This window comes from Perna viridis, chromosome 7 (assembly GCF_037379345.1).
Source record: "Perna viridis isolate PV_CMFRI_1.1 ecotype Kerala chromosome 7, ASM3737934v1, whole genome shotgun sequence".
Taxonomy (NCBI): Eukaryota; Metazoa; Mollusca; class Bivalvia; order Mytilida; family Mytilidae; genus Perna; species Perna viridis.
The window spans coordinates 42,431,390-42,457,317 of record NC_142451.1 but is presented as its reverse complement, the minus strand read 5'-3'; the positions used below and the strand labels follow the sequence as shown (position 1 = coordinate 42,457,317).

At 33.6% G+C, this 25,928-nt stretch overlaps 2 protein-coding genes across 3 annotated transcripts in view; one reads left to right on the top strand and one right to left on the bottom strand.

Annotated features, from left to right (window-relative positions):
- Positions 1-1,542: 1,542 nt before the first annotated feature.
- LOC148612774 (anaphase-promoting complex subunit 2-like) lies at positions 1,543-14,036 on the bottom strand. 2 transcript variants are annotated; one of them, XM_088594499.1, is made up of 12 exons: positions 13,943-14,036; positions 12,776-13,220; positions 12,146-12,251; positions 11,531-11,663; positions 10,802-11,084; positions 10,391-10,508; positions 9,120-9,295; positions 7,992-8,278; positions 5,864-6,026; positions 5,097-5,192; positions 4,271-4,500; positions 1,543-1,783 (listed from the first exon to the last, which is right to left on the bottom strand). In XM_088594499.1, the coding sequence occupies exons 1-12, from the start codon at positions 14,015-14,017 to the stop codon at positions 1,574-1,576; spliced, it is 2,322 nt and encodes a 773-aa protein (XP_088450625.1). In that variant the 5' UTR covers positions 14,018-14,036; the 3' UTR covers positions 1,543-1,573. The 2 variants fall into 2 exon arrangements, with proteins under 2 accessions (XP_088450625.1, XP_088450626.1); XM_088594500.1 differs by lacking the exon at positions 13,943-14,036 and adding an exon at positions 13,611-13,722.
- Positions 14,037-19,436: 5,400 nt separating this feature from the next.
- The window catches only part of LOC148612773 (dynein beta chain, ciliary-like), a 41,726-nt gene continuing 35,234 nt past the window's right edge, over positions 19,437-25,928 (top strand). The window contains exons 1-6 of the mRNA XM_088594497.1: positions 19,437-19,910; positions 21,726-21,913; positions 22,309-22,495; positions 22,838-22,937; positions 24,663-24,874; positions 25,479-25,712. Coding sequence (XP_088450623.1) covers positions 19,554-19,910; positions 21,726-21,913; positions 22,309-22,495; positions 22,838-22,937; positions 24,663-24,874; positions 25,479-25,712 — 1,278 coding nt within the window. The 5' untranslated portion in view covers positions 19,437-19,553. The remainder of the gene's footprint in view (positions 19,911-21,725; positions 21,914-22,308; positions 22,496-22,837; positions 22,938-24,662; positions 24,875-25,478; positions 25,713-25,928) is intronic.

Here is a 25,928-nt window from a genome sequence, read left to right as displayed (position 1 = left end):
CAGAAGATAATGCAGAAACTTGACAGATAGAAAGGAGGTTGGCCACATTGGCATAGTAAACTATAGAATGTTGCACTCTGTAAGCAGTTGCTGCATGATATCTTACTGCTGGTTGATAATTTTTTAGTGACCTTTGACCCCAGATCATGAGTAGAATTGAAGACGTTCGTAATCATTGTGATCACTGTGGTTTCGTTTCAAGAAAAGAGAATTGTAAAATAAATGTTTATCGTTGATTAATACTTCCTAACTATCCGCTATTGCGTTTAAATTAATTGAAATCCATGAGATGACCAGTCACATATCGGAGACATTGTTTTTGTGTGTATTTAAATTTCTAAAAAATAGATAGCTATATATGTTGCGAGGTTCGTGAAGGGTTTGTTTTTATATGGGAGTAAAATCGGTCAGTATCCATTAAAGATCAAAATCGTTTAATACGACTAATCCTTAAAATAAGGATATATATAAGTTACATTTTAAATGCACTTAAAAGCAGAAATGTCTCAAGTCAACTCGAGGCTTTTTTTGGCAGTCGAAAACGACCAGCTGAAGTTGAGCAAGAACCCTGGGATTATATTTTGTGGTCCTAATGATCAAAGATTGATAAATTGTTATTTTAAAGGATTATTAACGATGCACATATCAGGGATGCCAAGTTAACAACAATAGAATGTATTTCACACCTGGTTGACCAGGTAATTACCAAGCTAGAGGTCATAAACTTGTCAGAGTGTACGGCCAGGTGAAATTATGTAACTTTCGATTGACAGTTTTTCACAACATTTTTATTTATTTAAAGTGACGAAAATTTATCTGAAATACTTTTTGAATGGAATTTTTTTTTATACACTTTTTAAATTTTGAGTGATGGAAATGATCTAAAAAATTTTCGTCATTTATAAAATCCTTTCGTAAATAGGCAATAGTGACAAGCGCTAGCTAAATCACTGCTGTAATAAAGCTATAATTATTAGTGTGTGTGTGTGTGTGTGTGTGTGATTTTAAGTAACACTTAAGCTAAGAATCATGAAAATGTGATTCATAATTGGAAAGCCTACATATTTTCATTTGGTATATTTTGTTTAAATGTTATGGTATAGTTAAAGAAATTTACATTTGGATTTTCATATAACCCTTGGTCTTATGAGATATTAACAATACAAAATGTATTGTAAGGATATAACTCTTTAAAAGACACTGAAATATAATAGAAACTATTGATGTTCTATGTGAATTGTCTCCTAACACAAGACAGATTGGAATAGATAATTTTCAATTACATTATAAGACCATTGTCTGAATATAGCTGAAATATTGCTGCTCGGACGTTAAACCCCAACAACCAACCAACCAACATTGTAAGACCCATAACGCAACCTAACAAAAAATAAAAATGTGTAGGCTTTTGAGGGGTGTATCACATACCAGTATACAGAATTTGCATGATTCTTACTCAGACTGCTACTTAAATACTTATACTCCACCTATGCTAATACAAATATGTTTATGATAGTTGCCATTTTAAAAGGCTAAACTTCATTTATACTTTTGTACATTATTTTTTTTTATTTCAGTTTGTCTTGGGCAATCTATAAACTCCAGCAGCATAAAGAAGTTTTTGTTCTTTTACTTTTCTGTCAAGAAATCCTTTAAGCTCTTGTGTACTACATTCCATCGTAGTAGGTCCCTGCATAGCAAACATCCTCAACATTGTGTGTATTCTTTCCAAGGGTAAACTCTCTAGATTTGTCAACATTCCCACAATGTAAGACCAGAATACCTACAAAAAAAAATGATGAATCTTAAAATGACGGAAAAATGACACTTGACACTTTGTCCAGTTGTGTTACACCAGGAATGCAAAACACAGGAAAAATAGCTACATTTTAACTGTAAACTGGAAAACTTTCACACCGTATCTTTGCCAATTCTTCTAATCAAAGTATTTTTTTACATATCTTTAAATATGTAGTTGTCCATCTTAGTGTTTTTCTGTTATGAATAAAACAGTCTTGGCAGAGGTCATACAAAAACTATTTTTCTAAGCAGTGACATAGCTAAAGAGCTAATTATCTAGAAAATAACCCTGATTTGGGAGTAAACTTTGAACTTTGACTTGGTGTTGTTGGCAGCCTTTGTTAATAAATGTTGGTAAGACAGACAACCAAGAAAGCATCACTGATATCATAGTGTTATGTGTATACAACAATATAGTTCATGGAAATAAAAGTACATGAAACAGGAATTCTAAGTTTTCTCAATTCCTTGTATTTTTTTTCTCCGATTTTTTTTTCACCACTGATCAGTTCAGATAATTCATAAATTTACACTTGTAATTTTCCTCTAAATGACTCCAGATTTTTCTCTGACATTGAGAAACAATGAAATTTTACATTGTGACATCATTAATCTTTCCATTGAAGGAGAGTTGAGTATCAAAACAACAGAAAAATATATTATTTTCCTCAAAGGCATCCATAAGTTTGAATAAGTCTATACACATTTGACATATAATTGGAGGAAATTCTTAGTCTCAGGTTTAATAAATGTAACAAGAATATTTTTAATACTGTCACTGTATTGATTGATTGATTGTTGGGGTTAGCAGCTATATTCAGACGATGAACATGAAATGGATGATAAAATGAACATGAAATGATGATGAAATGAAAAAAAAATGATAGGACACAAGGATAATAGGGTCGAAAAATTTTGATTGCCACTAGAAAAAGGGAGGGATGGGTAAGGTCGGGCAATTTAGCCTCCTGTGGCAGAGCACAAAGGTTCCTACTCCTATTGAATACCACAGCAGGGTTCTTTAACGTGCGAGGAACGTCAGGGTTCTCAATAAGTTTTAAAGTAGGTGGAAGAAAATTAAAAGTAGGTGACACCATTAAGGGCTCTCTCAGTCCTGAACCGAGTGCTGGATTGATTCTAAACCTTCACACATACGGAATCCGTGATACAGAATCAGTACTGCATTTATAAAAAACAGATCACTTCCATTACAACAAAAGCACCGAATTAACCACGATTAAACTTTGTTTATTCGTACTACTGATCACGACAAAACAAAATTAAGTTATCAAGGAAACTAATCTGCATTACAATAGACACCACGATCGAAGGTTTCTGACGCAATTTTTTTTGTATGAAATGTGAAATAACGATACATTTTTTTATTTCAATTTAATATTTTTTAGCAACAAAATAGCAGGCGCCAATGTCAAATTAGACAGCAAATTCACCGGTCGCCAGCACTTACTGAGAACCCTGAATGTGGCATCTTTCCCAACACGGTGCACCAATATGGTTTGCAGTCAGGTTTTCCGTATTATAGCCTGACAACCCCAGATTGATTGATTGATTGTCGGGGTTTAACGTCCGAGCAGCAATATTTCAGCTATATTCAGATGATGAACATGAAACGGATGATAAAATGAACATGAAATGATGATGAAATGAAAAAGGGAATGGGACACAAGGACAATAGGGTCGACAAATTTTGATTGCCACTAGAAAAAGGGAGGGATGGGTAAGGTCTGGCAATTTAGCCTCCTGTGGCGGAGCGCAAAGGTTCCTACTCCTATCGAATACCACAGCAGGGTTCTTTAATGTGCGAGGAATGTGGCATCTTTCCCAACACAGTGCACCACTATGGTTTGCGGACAGGTTTTCCGTATTATAGCCTGACAACCCCAGCATGTAACATGCTGGGGGTACCCCATTCCACCACCTGGGGCACACATCCCAGTTGCTCTGTGGGCAGAGCGCCTAGCCCCGGCTAGATTTCTGAGCACTATTTAGTCACCTTTTACGACAAGCTTAGCGCTGCTGCAGGCCTATTTTTTTGACACCCGGACCTGCATGGGGCGACAACCCCAGCATGTAACATGCCAGAAGTACCCCATTCCACCACCTGGGGCACACATCCCAGGTTTCTGAGCACTATTTAGTCGCCTTTTACGACAAGCTTAGCACTGCTTGAGGCCTATTCTTTTGACACCCGGACTAGCACGTGTCTCTGACTGTAAAACGTGTCTAAATCTTTACTGTAAAATATGTCTAAATCTTTACCCCTTAATAATCAGAAAACCTGTCTAAACCAGACACTTAAGACCCTTAATATTAATTCAAAAGTGTTCTGAACCAAACACCTGTCTAAATCAAACCAATTTCAAAGTCTAAAATTTGTTTGGGATAGACAGGTTTCTAAGTACATGAATTTAAATAGCTGTTTCCTTGAGACATGCAAAACCAACTTAACCTGTAACTCCTCCTCTCTTTGTGATTGTGCAGAAGCCATGGCTGATTCAGCTTCATCGTCATCAGTAACTATGACATCATGACTACGACCTTTGTGTTCCTCAACCAGAATAAATGTATCAGTTGTTTCCTCTTTGAGAAGCCCTTGTGTTTGCCAGTAGGCAATTTTCCTACGAAGAGCTGTGGCTGGCATCTGTAGTTCATTACTTAAATCTTCAATTGTCCATTTCTCTGGAAGATGACAGAATACATGTCTTTAAAATTAATATAAATAAATAGTACATTACATATATCTAGTAATTTTTGTGAATTAAAACATGTACAAGGTGTGTATGCAATTCCTAAATGATTTTCATTTTCAGGCTTTGCAAAAAATATTTTCTGCTACTAGTCTAAACCATCATTCAGGAAACAAATTTCTACTGATTTTCACAATATTTTTTCTATATTTTCCTTTCATCTGTGTTACTTTATGTTCTTTGTTGTGTATGTCTGTTTTCCATGTCTGGTCTTTGTCCCTGCATTACATTCTTTTGATTACCACTATAACCTTGGTTTCCTTGATTAGTCTTTGGAGTACTTTCCTTTATACACTTTGTACCACTTGAACCACAGATTCCTGTTCCATTATTGAGTCATACCCAGTGGTTTGTCTTAAGTCAACAAACCAGACGAACTGGGAGAAAAATGAGATTAAGTTGGTTCGTACAGGCTAATAGAATACAAGCCAGGGCTCAAGGTTTAACTAATAGTGGCTAAGTGCACAGACGATGTTTATCATCAACTGCATAGTTTTAAGAACAAGCTGCACTTTTTTTTATATCTACCTTGTTTTTGAAACTGCATTATAATAGCAGCAAGGACTGGTGACACATTGAAGGATAAGGTTCGATCCTTCAGATCTATATCAATACTGACCAAACCTGTAAAATAAGAATGATAAGGACTGGTGACACATTGAAGGATAAGGTTCGATCCTTCAACTCTATATCAATACTGACCAAGTCTGTAAAATAAGAATGATAAAGACTGGTGACACATTGAAGGATAAGGTTTGATCCTTCAGTTCTATATCAATACTGACCAAGCCTGTAAAATAAGAATGATAAGGACTGGTGACACATTGAAGGATAAGGTTCTATCCTTCAGTTCTATATCAATACTGACCAAGTCCGTAAAATTAGAATGACAAATATAAAATCATATACAATATTCTCTAAAGACATAAACTTCACATATGACATGTGACTATAAACCAACTTATTTTCGTGAATGTATAGTTTCTCTTTCAGTAATGAATGGTTTAAATTATTTCTCCACTTGAAAAAATTAACATTTTCAACATGTGAACTTTAGCAAGAGAAATGAATTAACAATTTGTCTTCAACAGACCATAAACTATGTGTTCAAATTGTCAAATTAGATGGAGTTTTTTCTGAGCATGATTCTTTTTTTTCAATTTTGCCTGATGCTTAAAGATTCCTGTACTAAAAGAAAACAAGGCACATCTAAGAACTATCAGCTAACTAAACTAAAAATATAGATAAAAAATCCTGTTAATTGTATCATGTCTACATGATACAATTTACAGTACCTAAATGTGGCCTCCAATTCAATGTTCGGTTTCCCTTTAGAGCCTCAAATTTTTTTGTGTATTCTTTCAGCGATTCTTGCATAATTTCTGGTAATGTTATCTTTTCCTCTCTAAAAGCTGGCCAAAACTGAGCTGACAATACCATAGCATTTACATCTATCTCCTGAAAAGCCAATGAACAATGCGTTGATAAAAACTTCTTTGTACGTTTGACATTACAATTATTCTTAATGAAATTGTTGTTACAATCAATGGCCTCTACATGTATATGGGTTTAACTACCAAAACATGCCAGAGGAACTTGCTAAGTATATAAAGATGAGTTCATCTAATTTATCTTTATTCCCATGTCAGAAACTTCAATGTCTTTTTTCAGATTTTGTGATTCATTCAGGATGTACATGTACTATAAATGTAGGTTTAAAGAAAAGACTTAGTTTTAGGGAGCAATAAAAGCTTGCTGATAATGCTGATAGCTATTGAGTTTCCTCAAATACAATGTTAACAGTATAAATTATAATATACATAATTTTTTATATGCATTATAAGTGATTGTTTAAACCTATATTGTTTACACTATATCACATACCATATATCACATCTCTAGACCTATATCACACACCTTATATCACACCCTAGACTTATATGGCATACCCTACATCACACCCCTAAACATAGATTGCATACTTTTTATTGCACTTTACTTGTTACACATTTGAAATATATAATATAATGAACATGGTATGTCAAAATCTGCATCACATGACATATCAACCCTAAACTTTTGGGTTGATATAAATGATATAGATTTTGGCATGTACATGTATATCAGGGAGATTTTAATTATTCTCATTCAGATGAGTTCCCGATGTTTTCACCTTTGGTATCAATACTACTTATTAAATGAGATTGCTACACTTAGCCATATGTCCTCTGCGGCCATAAAAAAAGTTGAAGCACAAAAGTTTTATAACTCCTGTAAAGTTTGTAAAATCAAAATCATGCCATATGATCAATTACATGTTCCTATAGTGTAGCATGTTCATTTTCAACAAAGTCCCATAACTCCAGTAAAATTTGATGAATAAAAATGGTGCTGAAAAATGATCAACTACATGTAAAAAAAATGTACATGGAAAAAATACAAATAATAAACTGCACAAAAAAGGTACATAAAAACACCTATCTATTCAGTTGGGTTTTCTTTATGGAAAAGGTTTTTCCTGAAAATGGTTAATATACCTGTATAGTTTAACATGGATATTTTACATTTTGTTTCAACAAAGTCCCATAACTCCAGTAAAATTTGATGAATAAAAATGGTGCTGAAAAATGATCAACTACATGTAATGTATGGTGACTAACAATTCTACAAATTTTGAACAACATCAATTGAGGGGTTTCCAAAGTTTACTATAGTGTAGCAGGTTCAAATTAAACAAAGTCCAATTTGTCAAATCAAGATGGTGAAACAATATGACTAACTACATGCAGTGACTAATAATCCTACAATATTTGAACAAAATCTGTTGAGCAGTTTCTGAGGTTGGGTCCAAGAAAGTGTTCCTTTAGTGTAACACACACAAATTCCCCGAAGGGCAATAACTTCTGCAAATTTGTCAAGTCAAAATGGTGGCACAATATGGTCAAACACAATTGGTGACTACAATTCTATAAAACTGAAAAAAAATGTATTAAGCATTTCCAAGGTGTTGATTCCACAAAGTCAAGTGTGATGGACCTACACATACACGCATTGACACTGGTATTATGTTCTCTTCTGCATTTGGATGGGAAAAAAATACAAATAATAAACCGCACAAAAAAAGGTACATAAAAACACCTATCTATTCAGTTGGGTTTTCTTTATGGAAAAGGTTTTTCCTGAAAATGGATAATATACCTGTATAGTTTAACATGGATATTTTACATTTTGTTTAAACAGCTAAATAGCTGTAGTATGAACATTTAAAATGTGCTGTTGTACATCCCTGATTATGGACATGATGAAAGACTATTTGTTTTGTTTTGTTTTTGTTTTTTTGTTTTATGCAATTTCAATTAAAGGGGCTATGCACCTATTAGAGATGATAGATTCTGAGGACCAAAACATAAATTCAAACATTACCCCTCTTTCTCCAGTTTTGTTCCTGGCCTCTGTTACTCTAGAATTCAACCTTTTAGAATCTGCAACATCTTTTAACATCACTTCACAGTAATGCAGCTGAGTTTCCCCAAACCTTAGTTTCAACAATTCTAAATAACGGATCTCTTTTTCAATTTCAAAATTAAACTGAGTTAGAATTCTGTCTGCAAGTAATGTCCTATATTCATTCACAAATAGTTCCTTGCTTCCATAGATGTTGACCAGCATACTGATAATATCCGAAGCTCTTCGACTCTTAGATGTTGTAGCTGTAATAATACAGAGATTTTTACATGGTTCAGAAACCCAGAGATTGAAGTTATGCCAATACACTATAAACAATGAATAAATTTCACAAAGCTCAGGGTTCTCAATAAGTTTTAAAATAGGTGGAAGAAAATTAAAAGTAGGTGGCACCATTGAGGGCCCTCTCAGTCCTGAACCGAGCACTGAATTGATTCTAAACCTTCCCACATACGGAATCCGTGATACGGAATCAGTACTGCGTTTAAAAAATATAACAGATCATGTCCATTACAACAAAAGCACCGAATTAACCACAATTAAAGTTAGTTTATTCGTACTACCAACCACGATAAAACAAAATTAAGTTATCAAGGAAACTAATCTACATTACAATTAACACCACGATCGAAGGTTTCTGACACAAATTTTTATGTATGAAATGTGAAATAACGAAACATTTTTTATTTCAATTTAATTTTTTTAGCAACAAAATAGCTGGCGCCAATATCAAAGTAGACGGCAAAATCGCCAGTCACCGGCACTTATTGAGAACCCTGAAAGCTCATGGTTATGTACCACATTTGTCATATTAAGTGAGCAGAACTGGTTAAGTAATTTTAAATGTAAACTAGAGACACAATTTTAAGAAGCCACAAAGAGGCAATCAGCTAAATGGGAAGCAGACTTACAGGAGTTAAAAAAAAAAAGAAATGGAACAGTGAAATTCAGATTAGAAGATTTAAAAAAGAAATTCTTAAAATCATAAAACTAATTCAACAAGAAGCATGAAATAAAAAGCTCATAAATTTTATAACTTGTGGGGAAAACCCCAAATCTGAGCTGTAGTTCATATTACAAACTTACATGGATCAGCATCAACAGGATCAGGCATCCATTTCTCCCAATCATCATCCTCATTGTCGCTATGACCTGATTCATCTAACAGTAGAGGTTGTCCTTTAATCAGTTCATCTAACAGTTCACTACTCCCATCATCTGTTAAGTTTGATACAATACATCGTACTGTGTCATCTCTCGATCTACAGAAGCATAATTTAGCAACTGTTAATGTATCATAATATAAAAGTCACATTCTTGTATGCCAGTTTAGTAAATTTTATTAACCTGCAAATTTAAGGTCTTCAAAAAAAAATACAAATTGCTATAAAATATCCTAAATATACCTTCAGTACTGTTTTGGCTACTAGTTTTATTTACTTTGCTTTATGACAATTTTGTGCTGGCTTCTTGTATTGCAACATACCAGAACCAATTAACCATAATTAAAGCATGAAGTTTTGCACCCTATAAAACCTGGTTTAACACACCATGCCTGTATCAATATTGTCATTTGTAAAACAGGGATTTTCCATATTGACTTTTCTTAAATTTCTGTAATTTTGTTATTGCTCTTCATCCCTTAAAGAATTCAGACAGTAAATAACTCCTGCAAGAACTAGAAAAAAAATTCTGAACTAAAACATGTTCATTGATTGATTGTTGGGGTTCAACACCAGAGCAGCAATATTCAGGCGATGAATATGAAATGACGATGATGAAACGAAAAATGGGATGGAGCACAAGGATAATAAGGTCAACAAATTTTGATTGCCACTGGAAATAGGGAAAGGTGAGTAGGGCGGGGCAATTTAGCCTCCTGTGGCTGAGCCCAATGGTTCCTACTCTGATAGAATACCACAGAAGGGTTCCTTAACCTGCGGGGAACGTGGCATCTTTCCCAACATGTTGCACCACTATGGTTTGTGGTCAGGTTTTCCATATTATGGCCAGATCATCCCAACATGCGAGGGGTACCCCATTCCACCACCTGGGGCACACACCCCAGTTGCTCTGCGGGCAGAGCACCCTAGCCCACAGTAACGGTTCTGATCACTATTTAGTCGCCTTTTACCCCGAGCTTAATGCTGCTGCAGGCCTATTCTTTTAACACCTGGTCCTGCATGGGACAACTGATAAGGCATTTCTCTTGCTCTATTACTGAACTACAAATTCAGAGATTCAAAATAGGTTGATACGAGGGCCAAGACCCTCAATTTTCCGATCCAGGATTGTGAGTGATTTGCAAATTTGATAAATCAATTAAGCAAAAAGACACAGCTTAGTTCAAGGATTACCTGAGGTATTTCCTAACTGGGTGACACACCAACTCTAAAATGACTCCAGCTGGATCTAAAACTCTCAATGCTCTAATTGCAGCAATGTAAGCAGTCAGGATGTCCGAAGTATTCACACCTACAAAAATAAAATATTCATAAATGACATAGATACCTGTCTAAGTGAAGAATTCTGTATAATAAAACAGGTTGGTCTTTAAATTGATACTTTCAATAGTTTTCAATATTATGCAGGTAATTCCCTATTCTTTTAACATACATATTCTGCCAGACAGATAGACAATATCTATTAAAGTATCTAAAGGTCTGTGACATTTTTAATATAAAAAATCTTTTCTAAGCTTATCTAACTTAGCATTGAATTTCAATTCAAACTGCTACAAAAATTTGACATTCATTAATACTAGATACCTGGATGTAATAATCTTGTTTCCAATGCAGATTTTAGAGACATTACAAGTCTAGTTCTAAGATCTGTCTTCTCAAGACAAAACTTCAGATCCAATATTGCAGGCTCAGACTCTGGAAATTCTATTATGATGTTAAACAACTGGTCAATCTGTATATTAGCAAAGGACTCGTACAAAAAATGAAGTAATCTCCCCTTAAAACCATCTATACAGTCTGAGTATATATGTGTTCTGTTGCCAGAGTAAATCAAACGTAACCATCCAATCACTTTGGTTTCTAGCCACTGAAATAAAGAAACATACATTTCTTCTCAACATCCAATCTTTCAACAATAGCAAGTCTTCATTTTTAAGCAATTGGAAGAATCTTGTCACGTTTACGTCATCATGAAACATACAACTCAAAATCCCACTTTGTTATAAATAAAAAGATCTCCGATGGAGACCACTTTACACACATGATCTTGATAAATAAAACATATTCATACTACAAACATCAGGGCAGGAAACTTGCTCAAAAGCCAACACAGTGAGGCTCTCAATAGAAAAATGCAGTACAATTTGTATTTTAGAGGAAAAAAATCATCTGGATGGACATCACTTGATTTTTGAAAACAGGATGACATTGAATTTCAAATTCTGCTAAAACAGAAACTACTCTTTCTATATGTATGGTTTGGCATTAAATTTTAAAACTGTTGACTAGCATGATACCAGATTAAAAACTTACTGTTTCTAAAATTTCTATGTATGACGTTTCAAAGTTGCCTTTACAAGAATTCTCTACATATGTTTTTATTCTTTCGTGGACAATATTTGTAACAGCTGTACCTGACACTCTCTCCAAAATACCTATATCATCTCTGAAATATGAAAAAGTGTCATGTAAAGCTTTCACCCATTCTCAACAAGTGATTAAAATATGAATGGCACTTTTTAAAGATAACCACCCAGAGGAGGTTATACTTTTGCCAACAGTTTTCTGTCATTTTATATTTCTCAATTTTTTTACATTGTTTATTATCAAGATTTACTGGTTGATCAGATGGCTTCAATCCTTTTAACTACAGAGGAAAGTATTTTTGACCAGAAAAATTATATCAAGCTTTATATATGCCTGTCTTTTGATTGACATATTATATTATATATCACAGTCTGCATTTCCATCCATCCATACATGTATGTTACTATAAATCAAATTAATTTTGAGAGATTTCAATATAGTTTTTTGGCAGAGGCACACTTTTGTCATGTTTGTTTTTGTTTTCTGATTTTTCATTTTTTTTAAAATTTTATTACTAAATGCATTAACTGCATTATCAGCACAGATTTACAGGTAACTTACAATTTTCTGTTGATGTTATGGAAATCTGACATGATTTGTTGACAGACACAGCTTTCTGACACCTGATCACAGCCTTTACACATGGTTTCTTCTTCATCTTCATTTTCTATAATAGAGACAAGAGCATACATATGTAAAATAAAATAAATTTTAATTAAAACATGCAAAAAAAATACAAATCACTTTCAACTTTACTTACACATACGTATTTACTGTTAGTCTTAAAAAATTACTAAGTGATAGAAATTTTTTTAAAATTTCTGCTAGCCATTTATGTTTGAGGTTTCAAATTTATGCATTCGATTTTAATAAAAAGTTTTTAATTTGTACCACTTAAAGTAATATGTCAAACTAGTATCTATTACATAAGCACATGACTTCCTTAAATGTACATTGTTTAAGTCCCTTCACTTGGAAAAAGAAAACATCATTTGCTTTCAAATAAAAAAAAACTGCATTTGAGAAACATACAATCATTACTATAGTTTTAAAAAAAAATCATATCTTTTTTACAATTATTCAGGCATGTCTGGAAGATTCTGCAATTTGTATAGCTATGTAGGCTTTTTCTACTGGAAATAAGTGTAGGTTTTGCCGTACAATGAACTTTATATTAAGCTACCCATGTACCTTGGTCAATGTCTGTTGTTGTATGATGAAAAACTCTAAAAGCATCCGAATAAAATTTGTTCACCACTGCTTGGAAAGACTTTGGGAACAGGGAAAATAATGTTGATTTCATAAGGAGAATAAAACATTCATTAAGAGAAGATGTGTTGAAGAGTGTGGATGATTTCCTCCATTTTTTTATTTGAGTGGTGGATTCAAGTCTTTGAATACAAGGGAGATAATCCATTGTCACATTATGTAAGTATTCTACAGCTTTCACAAGCTTGTCAGCATATGTATATTCTTCTTTGAAACAGCCCCAAAACTCTGGTCCAACTTTCTGTCGCAGATCTTCCTGTAATGTTTCTAGAAACCATTCTTCAATGATGTGACCCAGTTCTTGTTTGCAAAGAATTTCAACAGCATTTTGAAATTCAACTTCAGAGCTTATGTAAGGCTGAACATTCTGAAAACAGTTTTAATAATATGACATGCGGAAGTACTTAGACCCTTTGATACTAATTTTCTGAGCAGACTAAGTTTGCACTTCCACAAGGTAAATTATGCTACACTGTCCCTTTAGAACTCTGACATGTTTCCCAGCAGGTTTCAACATTTCTTTAACAGGAAAACATTAACCTACCTCATAAAAACATAACCTGAGCCTGGTCAGAAATTAAGCACAAAATGGTCTATTGAAAATCGTTGAATTTGGGGGTTCAGATTAGTTTAAACAGTAGCTAAATATAAAAATAGGAGATGTGGTGTGATTGCCAATGAGACTATCATCCAAGCAACAAACAATTAAACTACTACAGGTCACAATATGGTTTTCAATGATGGACAAAACACATACCATAAAACAAGCTGTAAAACTCGATTGCTAAACATTTTTGAACAGACTAGCTTTTAAGTCATGAGAAACCAACTTTCTGAAAGACCAATGAAAATTTGCTGCAGTTAATTAATCGTATGAAAAAATAATGTATGAATTTATACATCAGTTTATGAATATGCGAAGCTATTTGCCTAAAAATTGTTTTCCTTCATTTGGTTCCACAAGGGAGATAATTCGATAGTACAATCATTTTTTAACGCAAAAAAATAGTAAAGTATCAAGATTAATAAAGTCATTGGGAATAGAATGTGTCTTACTACTGATTCAAAGGACAATACCAATTATTTTACCTTTTTGATTCCTGGTGTCAACGTTTCGGTAATAACTGTCCAAGCTCGATTCACAAGTTCAACATTTGCCGCCATCTTGCTATTTCAAATTGCTAAAACCCGTCTATCAAAGTTGAACTTAATCCTTAAAAGATGGTACAACTGCATTGCGCTTACCAAGACCAAAATCTGATGAAAGAAGTGCAGGTCAACAATAAAGAGATTGGTATGTATGGTGTGAGGATAATTGACACTCTATTATATCTTTAAAAAAATGGATAAATCCAATGATGGTATATGTATATGTTGTCTTTTTGACAATCACCCAGTCTAATTAAAATTAGACCCTCCGATTTTTATTTGTTTCAACGCAAGGTCTAGTTTTAATTAGACTGATACTCACCATATGGATTCTCTTTATATTAACCTCATGAAAGGACAAAGTCACCTATGAATGAGTTTAGGCATGTTAAATATTCATTGAAACATTGAGAGACTTTTGAAGTTATCTAATTTATATGTATGTTTAGTTTATTTAGGCATGATCGATTCAGTCAATGTACTTGCTGTATGTAATAATTTGCAGGCTTGTAATTTTTTGTACAACTTTGTAATGCCAGCCAAAATAAATGTTATATTGTTTTTGTGTCGGCACCGCAACATACAAGCTGTCCTATTTAAAACCTTACCGCCTCGGTGGTCACGGTGTTACCGTGTAACGTGATCGCCTCGAATGGGAGGTCGTGGGTTTGATGCCCGGTCGAGTCACACCAAAGATTGCTTATCTGCAAAACGCACGGTATTTAGGGGATAGAGTGATGACTAGTTGGTCAAAATAATGTGTTCGATTGAGGGATAGACTTGCTGGACTCACAGTTGCTTCCGAATTTCTGCACCTTAAGAAGTCGATTCTTCCGATGAAGCAGTAGCTTGTTCTTGTTCTTATCCGATGTGCTCTAAATTTGACCGATTGGTTACAGGTATAAAATTTCACTAGAAATAAATAATTTTGAAATGTAGTTCCCAGTATTTCTCGATGCAATTCACCCGTAAATGTACATTTTAAATTTGCGAGTTCTAGTGTTTTAGTTTTTACAGAGAAACTTGTATACGATCTAGAACATGGATTCCTAAACTCCACAAGAATCCATACAAACAACGTTACATAGCTGGGTCTGCAAAATGTACCACCAAACCTCTTCCAACACTTTAACTTCTATACTCACGGCTGTGCAGTCCTACCACAACACTTGTTACTCCTGTAGTGTTATTAATTCAATGTGGATCCTGAAAAATTCGAAAGATCTTCTGGAGACCATCAGTTCAAGACTATTATCAGAATATCATAGAATTAAAATTTATGATTTTTCAACACTGTATACTTCTATTCCCCATACTCAGTTAAAATTGCGACTTAAAAAGCATTATACATCGTTCTTTTTCCAAAAAAGATGATACACCTAGATACAAATATATAGTTCTTGGTAGAGATTCATTGTACTTTGTTAGAAATAATTCCAAATAATCTTCCAAATATACAGAAGAAGATGTTTACAAAATGCTGGAATTTTTAATCGACAACACATTTGTCCTGTGTGGTGGACGTGTTTTTCAACAAACAGTCGGCATTCCAATGGGAACAAATTGTGCTCCTCTACTTGCAGACCTATTCCTTCACTCTTATGAGGTTGACTTTATCACTGATCTGATCCGAAAGGAAGAATATCGTATAGCTAGATCCTTTAATCTCAGTTTCCGCTATATAGATGACGTATTATCTTAAAACAATCCTAATTTCGGGGATTTGATACATCACATCTACCCCAAAGAACTTGAGATAAAGGATACTATAGACACTGTGAAGTCAGCCTCATATCTTGACCTACACTTAGAAATCGATAGTAAAGGAAAACTGTTGACCAAACTTTACGACAAACGTGATGACTTTTCATTCAGAATTGTCAACTTTCCTTTCATCTGCGGCAAAATCCCTTCGGCACCTGCGTATGGGGTGTTCATTTCACAACTCATATGTTATGCCAGAGTTTGACGAAACTACGCAGACTTTTTGTATCGCGCTAGACTTCCAACAAGTAGGCTACTGGAACAGGGTTATGTTGCTACAAGATTTAAGTCATCACTACTGAAGTTTTATGGTCGTCATCATAAACTCGTGGATGGTCACGGTGTATCCATCAGCGCCATGAAAACTGATTTGTTCAACATGTCATAGTTTTCCTTTCCTCTTTTGACTACCCCGGACTTGAATTTTTATTAGCAACTCGGCGGGTGTTTCTAGAAAAACAGAGGACGCTTACCCTACCGGTGCACCTGGTCCATGCTCCCAGTTTTTAGTGGAGTCCGATTTGCTCATTTGCTTTTGTTACTTTGTATGTATTATTTTAGTTACTTTATGTTCTTTGTTGTGTGTGTCTGTTTTCCATGTCTGGTCTTTGTCCCTAGATTACATTCTTTTGATTAGCGATAGAGCCTTGGTTCCCTTGATTACTCTGCCATATGCTTATCGAAAACACATTTGAGCGGACATATTTTCATTCATAAACATTCCTCAGCAAATATATGAATATATGCATATCGGCGTTGCCATTCAGGCATTGATTCATTTATTCTTAATGACTTCGTGGTGTGTACCAAATATCCTAATTGGAGAAAGGTTTCTTCCTTGGATTGATCCTATTTAGTTAGGTAATTCAAGATATTTACTACTTTAAACAACGAAATTCAAATGATAAAGTTGACGTCAGGTGACTAGTGAACATATAACAGCACTTGCAGGTTCTTAATTAAAATGGTGTTTGCTCTGACACCCAGTTTTTTTCCCGGAGGTATCGTCCATAAAGCACATTCTTTCAAACAAATCCGATGGGTTTATCAATTTATTCGAAATGGACACGACTTTCAAATATTCTATTTTCAAACTTTGTTTTCACGAAAAGAAACACTCGACCGCTAATTGCATCCCTATACGTAAAACTAAGTCACTTTCAACCCCGAATCAAAGTACGGGCGTGCCGGACGTAAGCCCCCTAACATTGGGAACAAAATTTTGATTGCATGAATCTTGATTTTTCACAAATTCCGTCCCCAAAAAAACTCATTTTGCTTCGCACGGCATTTCATACTACATGTGTTAACGCCCCTACCCTGAAATCCAAGATTTAGCTTTGCATATGCACTTACTCAAATATTGCCTATTTAGTACTTGACTTCTAAATCCAGTCCATTGGAAGTCCTTGGTTAATTCTCGAGCCGGTATGGTATTGTCATACTCGTTTTTACCATCAACTATACGGTTATGGAATAAACTCATTTTGTCTACTCGTAACATTGAATCTATAGTTAAATTTAAAAATGAATTAAAGAGGAGTAAATCAAATCCAACAAACAGAGTTCCTAAATATTTCGAGTTTGGAAATCATAAATTAAACATTATTTTAACACAAATACGATGTTCGGCCTCCTTTTTAAATTATTATCTCTCGAGAGTTAACATTATAACTGATCCATCCTCCCGATGTGGTGCTAGCATTGAAGATTCAAATCATTTTTTCTTTGAATGTCCTCACTATTCTGATATTAGAAACAGACTCCTTATTAATCTAAATTGTTTACCGGAAAATTGTCGAGTAAATTTAAGTACATTAACGTGTGGTCACCCGGCTCTTACCGATGAGCAAAATACAGTAATTTTTAGTCATGTATATAAGTATATAAAAGGATCTAAGAGGTTCCATATTGTATAATCAGTATCATTTATACTGTAAGTATATTTAAAACAACCACATACATCATCACATCATCACAATATTTGCTAGTTATATCATGTCAATAGTATGTTTATATATTTATTGTATTGTTTTTGCATGCTTTCAATATGTATTGTTACACACTGTATATGGGAGAAGACTTAATAAGTTTGTCTAACTTGTGTCTAATCCCTTTTGCATAATTACGCAAATAAAATGTTTAAACTAAACTATTGTCATATTATTTAACATGTTCTCAGCTAGCTTTCAGTAACTGCGAACGTTATTAATGCGGATATCTCATTTGGACTATATGGTTTATGTTGAAGTATTGGATGTATTATTGATTGAATTTTATAGTGTGTTTGTTTTTTAAGTTCATTTTTTGATCTTACATTATAGGGGATGGTAAAGGCAATATAAAACTAGTTTTACCCCACCGCAGACATGCACCTGTCCACGGTCAGGAGATGTTGGTCATTAATGTGTCTTTCGGAGCTTACTTCAATATGATGTTACACTTAATTATTGAAAACCTTTTGGTGATCTCTGAAAATATTTAATTAATACTTTGTGGTTAAGTTTTATCATACCGTTCCTTTTTCTGTTGTATGTGTCCTTTAATCGGGTAGATATCAAGTGCACCCAGCCTGTTTATTCTTTTAACATCCTTTCATAGCGTGAATCTCTCCAGGAATTTGTATTACGTTTTTACTGTTCTTAAGGTTACAGTAGTATGTAAACATGTAATTGGTATTTTTTTATCATATCTCCACATTAAGTATCCTTGTAACAGCAACACACATTCGCGCATCAAAAGAACAACCACAGCTATATCGAAAGCAAGAAATTGGGAAATATTGTGTCTTTTTGTACTCTTTTTCAACTGACTATTTTTATCTTTTTATTCTTGGTTTTATTTTACGAAATAATTTAACTGTGGTCACGTTAAGAATATAACCAGTTAATACATAAATGCGTGCAATTACATCGAACCTTTGTTGATCTCTTTACTTAAAATTCATAAGGGGTCTTAAAAATCGACAGACTTTGATTTAAACATCTCCTATTATATTATTATGTTAAAACAAGATTTTTTTAGTATATCTACTATGCTTAGAATTTAAGAGAATTCAATTTGTGTGTGTCACACCATGGAGTGTTAGTGTTACATTGAGTTCTTGGCTACACATGCATCAACCATAAAAAAATATGTTTTTATTGGTCTTTTATCTTTTTTATTTTTATTTAAAGTATTATCCATTCTAAGGATTTTATATATGTTAAACGGATTTTTTTTTATTGTCTTTCGTCTTTCATGTATCTATAATTCGTTGTGCAATTTGACATAATTATTAAATTTGCTAATCCGTTCATTTTCGTTATATAGATTAGCAATTAATTTATGAATTGTGGATTAGTATCCATGGACGCGATAATCCCAATCAACGCTACGCCTAGCAAAGTTTTTATCGTTCAGGGGAAATAATATAGCACATATACAGCACAACATTCAGTTGTATAGAAGGTGCGAAGGTTGAAAATTGGAGATTCATATTAGCCCGTGATTGGAATATAATTAGTGGATTCTTTCAAACTTTGTTTGTGTGTTATATTTTACAAAAAAGGAATATTTCGTAGTCGCAACGTTTTTGAATTTACAATCGATACAGCTTACACCAAATAGGAGTCAATAACGAACTATATTTCCATCTTTAGCAAAACCTAATTTATGAACGCCATCTACTTTTAACAGACGACAACGGACGCGGGTAATTTGGATGTGGAGAAAATCGCGAAAGCCCGAAAAATGAGTTTCCTATCGACATAGATTGCCCAGGCCCATTTAAAACTAACCATTTAAGATGTCCATCAAAGATTTAGACCTTAAGGACGCTCGTATTGAGTTTACAGCCGAATATGCACTTAAGTCTATGAACCTAAAAATTGACAAATTTGCAAAACTATTCAGTTTGGAAGAAACGAGACAGCAGTTCGTAGAATTTTTTGACAAAGCTGAAAATACCGTCCTTGTCATAACTCAACCATCAGGTGCTCTTATTGCCTTATCATATTTTCCTGGTAAACCAAGAGGAAAGGGGTGCTTTTTTGTGAAGAAGAAAAAAGAAGCATTGACCAAGGATGCCAATCTGAGACACAGTTTACTGTATGGTGATTTGTCCTATGCACCATTAGATCATGTAACAGCTTTTGTAGATGAGGTAAAACTGAACCCCAATCATGTTAATAAAATTGATGGCTTGATTGATTAACAATTCCTCAATACTAATTTGAAAGTAAAAGAGGAAAAAATTATGGGATGTGGAATTAATGCTTTTTCTCTCTAAGTGCAGCACTGTCAAAGTTATGCATTTCATGCAGACTTAGTTTTCTGAAATGTCTGTTAAGTGCTCTTACCTCTGTGAAATTTGTATGTACTTTATCATCGAACAGTGACATGCTTTTATTGTTTTGAGTAGACAAATTGCTGATTTAATAGCTCTTACAATGATTGTAAGACAGCGCATCTCAGAAACTAGTTTCTTTTTAAAAGTAAATTAATGTTTTTGTTTCCGAGTACGGTTCCGAATTTCAAATTCATGGTATGATTTCATACGTTTTTGAGTATAATTAATTTCAAAAACATTTGGACTTGTCTTCCACATTGTCTTTAATCATATCCTAACCCTTACCATGTGGGAACCATATATACATGTATATACAGTCATGGGCTGTTTCCTGATTTTTGGGTAATGGCAATTTTATTTTTAGTTTTAGAAACCACAATTTGATTTCATATGCAAGCAGAGTGAATGTGCTTTAAAATGAGGCTATATTATAGTTTTAGCAAAAAAGGGACTGGACAGCTGAACAAGAGATTATGAGTTAAGAAGGCCACAAAAAAATTGTGACTTTTTGAGGGGTAGGGCTCAATTCTCAGCCTCTAACAACAGCAGAATGGATTCATAGTGCTTCATTTCTTCTGGTTTTTAAAGAATAAAAATGTCTCTCACCACTCCCACGATGTCAACCCAATATACTAACCACTTCTGATATTAGGCCAATCTGAAGCCAAAAAATGCAAGAAATCCTCATTTTTTCTCATGAGTGACCCCACTGGGAACCCCTGACCTTCCACTTACAACTGTAATGAACAATTTTTGGCTTAAATTACCATCAGAGGGAACAAGCTTTGGAAAAATTTGACTTTGGACACTGTCTTACCCCTTGTGAGCACTACATCTGGTGAACAATGACCAAAAATCACCATTTTCAGGCAACAGACCCATTTTTCTGCCATGCCCACTCACCCTCCCATCACCTCCTCACCCCAGCATCAGTATCATGATGCAACTAATTTGTATTTATTGTGCATAAGTTAGCAAAATACCGAAATCTAGACATTGTTTTCAACCAATTCAGCATGGTGAGTGTTAAGCTATCTATGTTATGGTTATGTAAATCTTTACTATTCTTCAATTAATTTAAGGTTGATAAAATTGCATGTTTTACAATGTCCTGTAAATCATATAAACATGTCACCCCAAAAAAAAAGGATTTGTTTGGTCAAGGGTTATTATAGTAACAAACATAATGATTAAAGGCAGTTGAATTGGAAAGCTTCTGTTTTTGCATGATCATATAAACTCTTGACAAAGTGCTAAGTTTTCAAGTTTTCCATAAAACTTAACTGATATACATTTGTACAGTATGACCAAAAAAACAAATAATCTGCACCAAAAAACAACAGGCAGGAGATGGCTTCCAAACTAATGTGAAAATGCTTTAAATTGTTTTCAGCCAACCCCCTACAAGGGCATCAGGTTGATGGGCCGATATAAAACCCAGGAAAACCCTTGCCTAAATGTATGCCAAAGTAAAAGTTCATTAAGGCTGTTGGAATATTATTCTTTATAAGGGAAAAATTTGGAACTCATTTGAACGGGCAGACAATTTTTTTCAATGACTTGGGACTATCTTTTTAGTTGTCAGTGCTCAATATTAATGTAAAAGATGACTTTCTTTTGATATTGCAGATTTTGTTTCCTTTGCTTTCAAATGAAAGAAATCATGAGTCATGGCCTTTGGTTGTTGCTGAAGACGTGGTTCGTCATGTCCATAGCATCAAAAGTGATGTTTATGTTATATCTGGTCAAGCAAAAGGAAAAACTCTATTACCATTGCCTGTAGGTGCTGAGAAAATTGATAATGGAGAAGAAAATAAGTAAGTTGAGAAACTTGATATAAGATTAAAAAATCATGTACACAAAAACAACAATGTAGTTTGTGCAAATGGTGTCATATGTAATTGAATAATTACTGATATCAGTAGAAACTTGTGTGCCATTTCTTTTAAAGAGGTATTAAAATTTGACTTTTTAACAAGCTAACAACAATTATCATAAATATATTTATGCTCTTTTTTTTTAAACTAAAAAGAGATGTAAAGGGATATCCTGTGTATTCTTTTTACACCCCTCCATACTTATGGAACCTGAAAAATCTAACATCTTTACATTCATTCAATTCAATTTGGTTTCAATTTTAGTGTAGTAAGTTAATGCAGTTCCCATTCGGACCTTCTTGACATTTTAAACATGCTCTTTTTCTCTTGTCAAGGGTGGAATCAGATAGATTACTTATTCATTCTATTGAATCTATGGTCATTGATTGGACTCATCAGATAAGAGATGTATTAAAGAGAGACTCAGCACAACCGATTCTGGATGGTCTCAACCCCACTCCATTTGTTGAGATTGAATACTGGAAGAACAAGTCAGCCAACCTTGAATGCATTTATGACCAGGTTTGAAAAGAAATCATATTTTATGATAGATCAGAGTTGGTTTGAAACTTGTTGAATATGATTTTTACAATATACATTAAATTTTTCATTACTCTTGATGACTCGATTTAAAAAATATTTTTGTTGAATGTTTGGCATCTTATTACTACACAACTAATATTAAATATTATATTTTTTAAAGACAGTGATAAAAATTATGTATATGTACAGTATGATTGTTTTGGAGAAGTCTGCTGCATGCAATGAGAAAAAGGAACAGATTACTTGTCAGAATAATGCTTTTACAAAAGTAGATAATAACTAGTAGTAATAGAAATGATCTATTTCATCCTATTCCAATAGCTGAAAAATCCCAAAGTGAAGAAAATGGCAGAGTTGTTGGAAAAATTGCAAAGCAGTTATTTTCCTGTTTTCAAAGACATATTCAGAGATGTAGTTGTTGGTATGTATGGTATGATTATTTAATGATTTGAGAGCCATTCTCTTTATGAATCAATATCATGTGGGAACCTTAAATTTTCAAATATCTTTGAAATAACTCAAATAAATCTATATGACATATTAACATCAAAATTACCTGAAACTTTTACTTTTGCAAAACCCTTTGCCATGGAAACCAACATTTAGTATACCTTAACTACCAAAAGGGATATTTTGCTGTTTTCTGTGGACTTTTTACCATGGAAACCATTAATGCAGACATTATAAATTTATCCTTTAGGTAATTTGTTAACTCAGTGATGATAATACAACCAGTTTTTGTAGGTAATCACATCCTTATCCATAGACATAGTAGGGTATTGAAGTGTCTACAATGGTTTCCAAAAAGTCACTTTTTTTCTTTTTCAAAATCCTGTTTTATGAAATTTTCAATACCAAACAGTATGAAATTGCATCCTTAGATATGTGTATACTTTCAAAAGTGGTAAGAACTACTCTTGCTCAAGAAAATTATAGAAAACTAGAGATGTGTTATTTTTGAACTTTCAGAAAACTTGGTAACCATGGATATTCTCAAGAAAATGGTGATTTTTAGTGTTTGTTTCCACAGGGCATTTCATTCTTTTTCATTTTAAGTTTGTAGGTTAACTGCAAAAGAATTTAAAGAACATAAAAAAGCAAGATTTTGAACTTCACGATCAAATTTTCTCATTTCAAGGTCATTTAAAAGGTCATCTTTGTATTTTCTGTTTTTATAACCAGGGTTCTTTTTTTTTGGCCATTACCTTGATCTTTATTTTCACCACAAAATATATTTCTATTGTTTTCATAGGTATATCCTGACTATATGCTGACATTTTCACCACTTGATAAAAATGAAATATTACTTTAAGATCAAATTTTTTGGTATAAAAAAAAACATCCTAAAATTCATATGTTAATTTTTTGTCTTGACAACCATATTCAAGGTCATTTTTCTCAAAATACATGTATATTTTTCTCAAATGATATAGACTTTAGAATTTGTAACACTGAAAGGAATTACCTATGTATGGGTGCAATTTTTTGTAGTTTCTAATTGAAATTAACTAAAAATAGTATTCAATGACTAATTTTGAAATGTACTTTTAGACTTGTTGTGACCATGAATTTTTACAGCAGTATTACAATTATGACAAATAAATGTGTATGATGTTGAAATGTAGGTCTTAGTTAATGCAGAACACAGCTATTTAGTAAATTCACTAATGGTTTCCATGGAGACATAACAGTAGAAAATGGCATAGAATGACCTTTCAAGCAGTACAGTGAAATTTCTTTTATGATTATTTTCCATCTTTACATGCCAGGATCACTTCACACAGTAAAAATAAGCAATATTGAACACTTATTTTACATTTTTTTCCTTATTATTTTGGTCCTTACAAGTAAGGGCCAAATAAAAAAATAATCATGATAAATAGAGTAAAGAATTTTCTTAGTGATTGATGTTAATATATGTGGTAGATCCAGTTGCATCTACATGTATGTCATTCATAACCATTAACCAGGACAAGAACAAGTCACTACAAAAACAAATTGGAAATTATGATAATAAAATAAATAAGTACTTTTTGAATTGGGGGCAGCCATGCACAAAATCTACCATTCTCAGACTGATGGTCTAGCTTTTCAAACACTGGTACTCTGGTTATTGTTTTTAGTTAAAATATATGGTATTTTTTAGCCTTAGAGGAGGCCATTGACATCAACATGTATCTGAGACCAATAAGACATCAGTTTGAAGATTATGAACAAGCAGAGTTTGATGAATGTGAAATATACTTTGCACCAATGATGCACACTGTGTGTTTGATCTGGACACATTCTCAGTATTACAATACACCAGCTAGGATAATTGTACTGTTACAAGAGATGTGTAATATGGTCATCAATCAGGTAAGTTTTGAGTGTTACCACACATTTACAGTGTGTCCTTTATTTCAAAAGCTTTCATAATAAATATTGGTCTGGTTGCACTTGTGGTGAATGTTGGGTGGGGTGGACAGTGAAAATACTTTCCTTACATCTTTCTCAGCAACTATAATTCACAGCCACTAGATATTTGGAACACGACTTCAGTATGGGATCCCATATAGTGGGATGTGTTTCAGGTCTGTCACACTTCTACTTCCTGTTTACTGACTTGATGGCAACTTGGCCATTTCTGTCTTTGACCAATTTTAAAGTTGTATTGCTAGTCAGGGAAGAAGTTACAAGAGTTTGAAGACTTAGTCAGTTTACTATAAATAAATGAGCTAGAATATGTTAGTAAAATGGTAATCACATTCTATTTCAAGTGCTTTTATTTGCAAGGTCCCAGAGTTGGGATATCATGAGACCTGAAGCCAGATGTTTATACTTCTCTTTAGACTGTATAAAGAATTCTCCTCAATAAAAAGGACTAAAAACATTTATCCAAGACATAAGCTGCCTGCCAGTGCTTTGTTAATGTTACTTAGGAACCGTAACATGCTATTTATTTCCATTCGTTTTACTTTAGGCACGCACATACTTGGATCCATCTGAAATATTCAAAGGAGAGATAGAAGAAATTATTGAAAAAATGCAAAAAGCAGTTCATGTACTTCACGCCTTTAAAGAAGCATTTGAAGATCATAAATCCAAGATGAAGACTTACTTTAGTGGAGATATGGAAGTTAGAGTGTGGGAGTTTGCACCGAAACTGGTCTTTGCTAGATATGACAAGTTTTTAGAGAGAGCTGAAATGATAAAGGTATGTGTAGTTAATTACATCATTTTCTAAGTTCTCTATGAACATGAAGACTGTTGTTGTGATTCATTAAAATGACCTCTTTGAATATTTTGACACATTTTAATAATAAAGTACAAAAATGCTGTCAACAGGAAACTATTAACCCTTGTAGTGCTATATGTAATATATAGGGCTTAGATGCTGTGGCTGGCCATTTTTTTATATTCTGATTGAAAA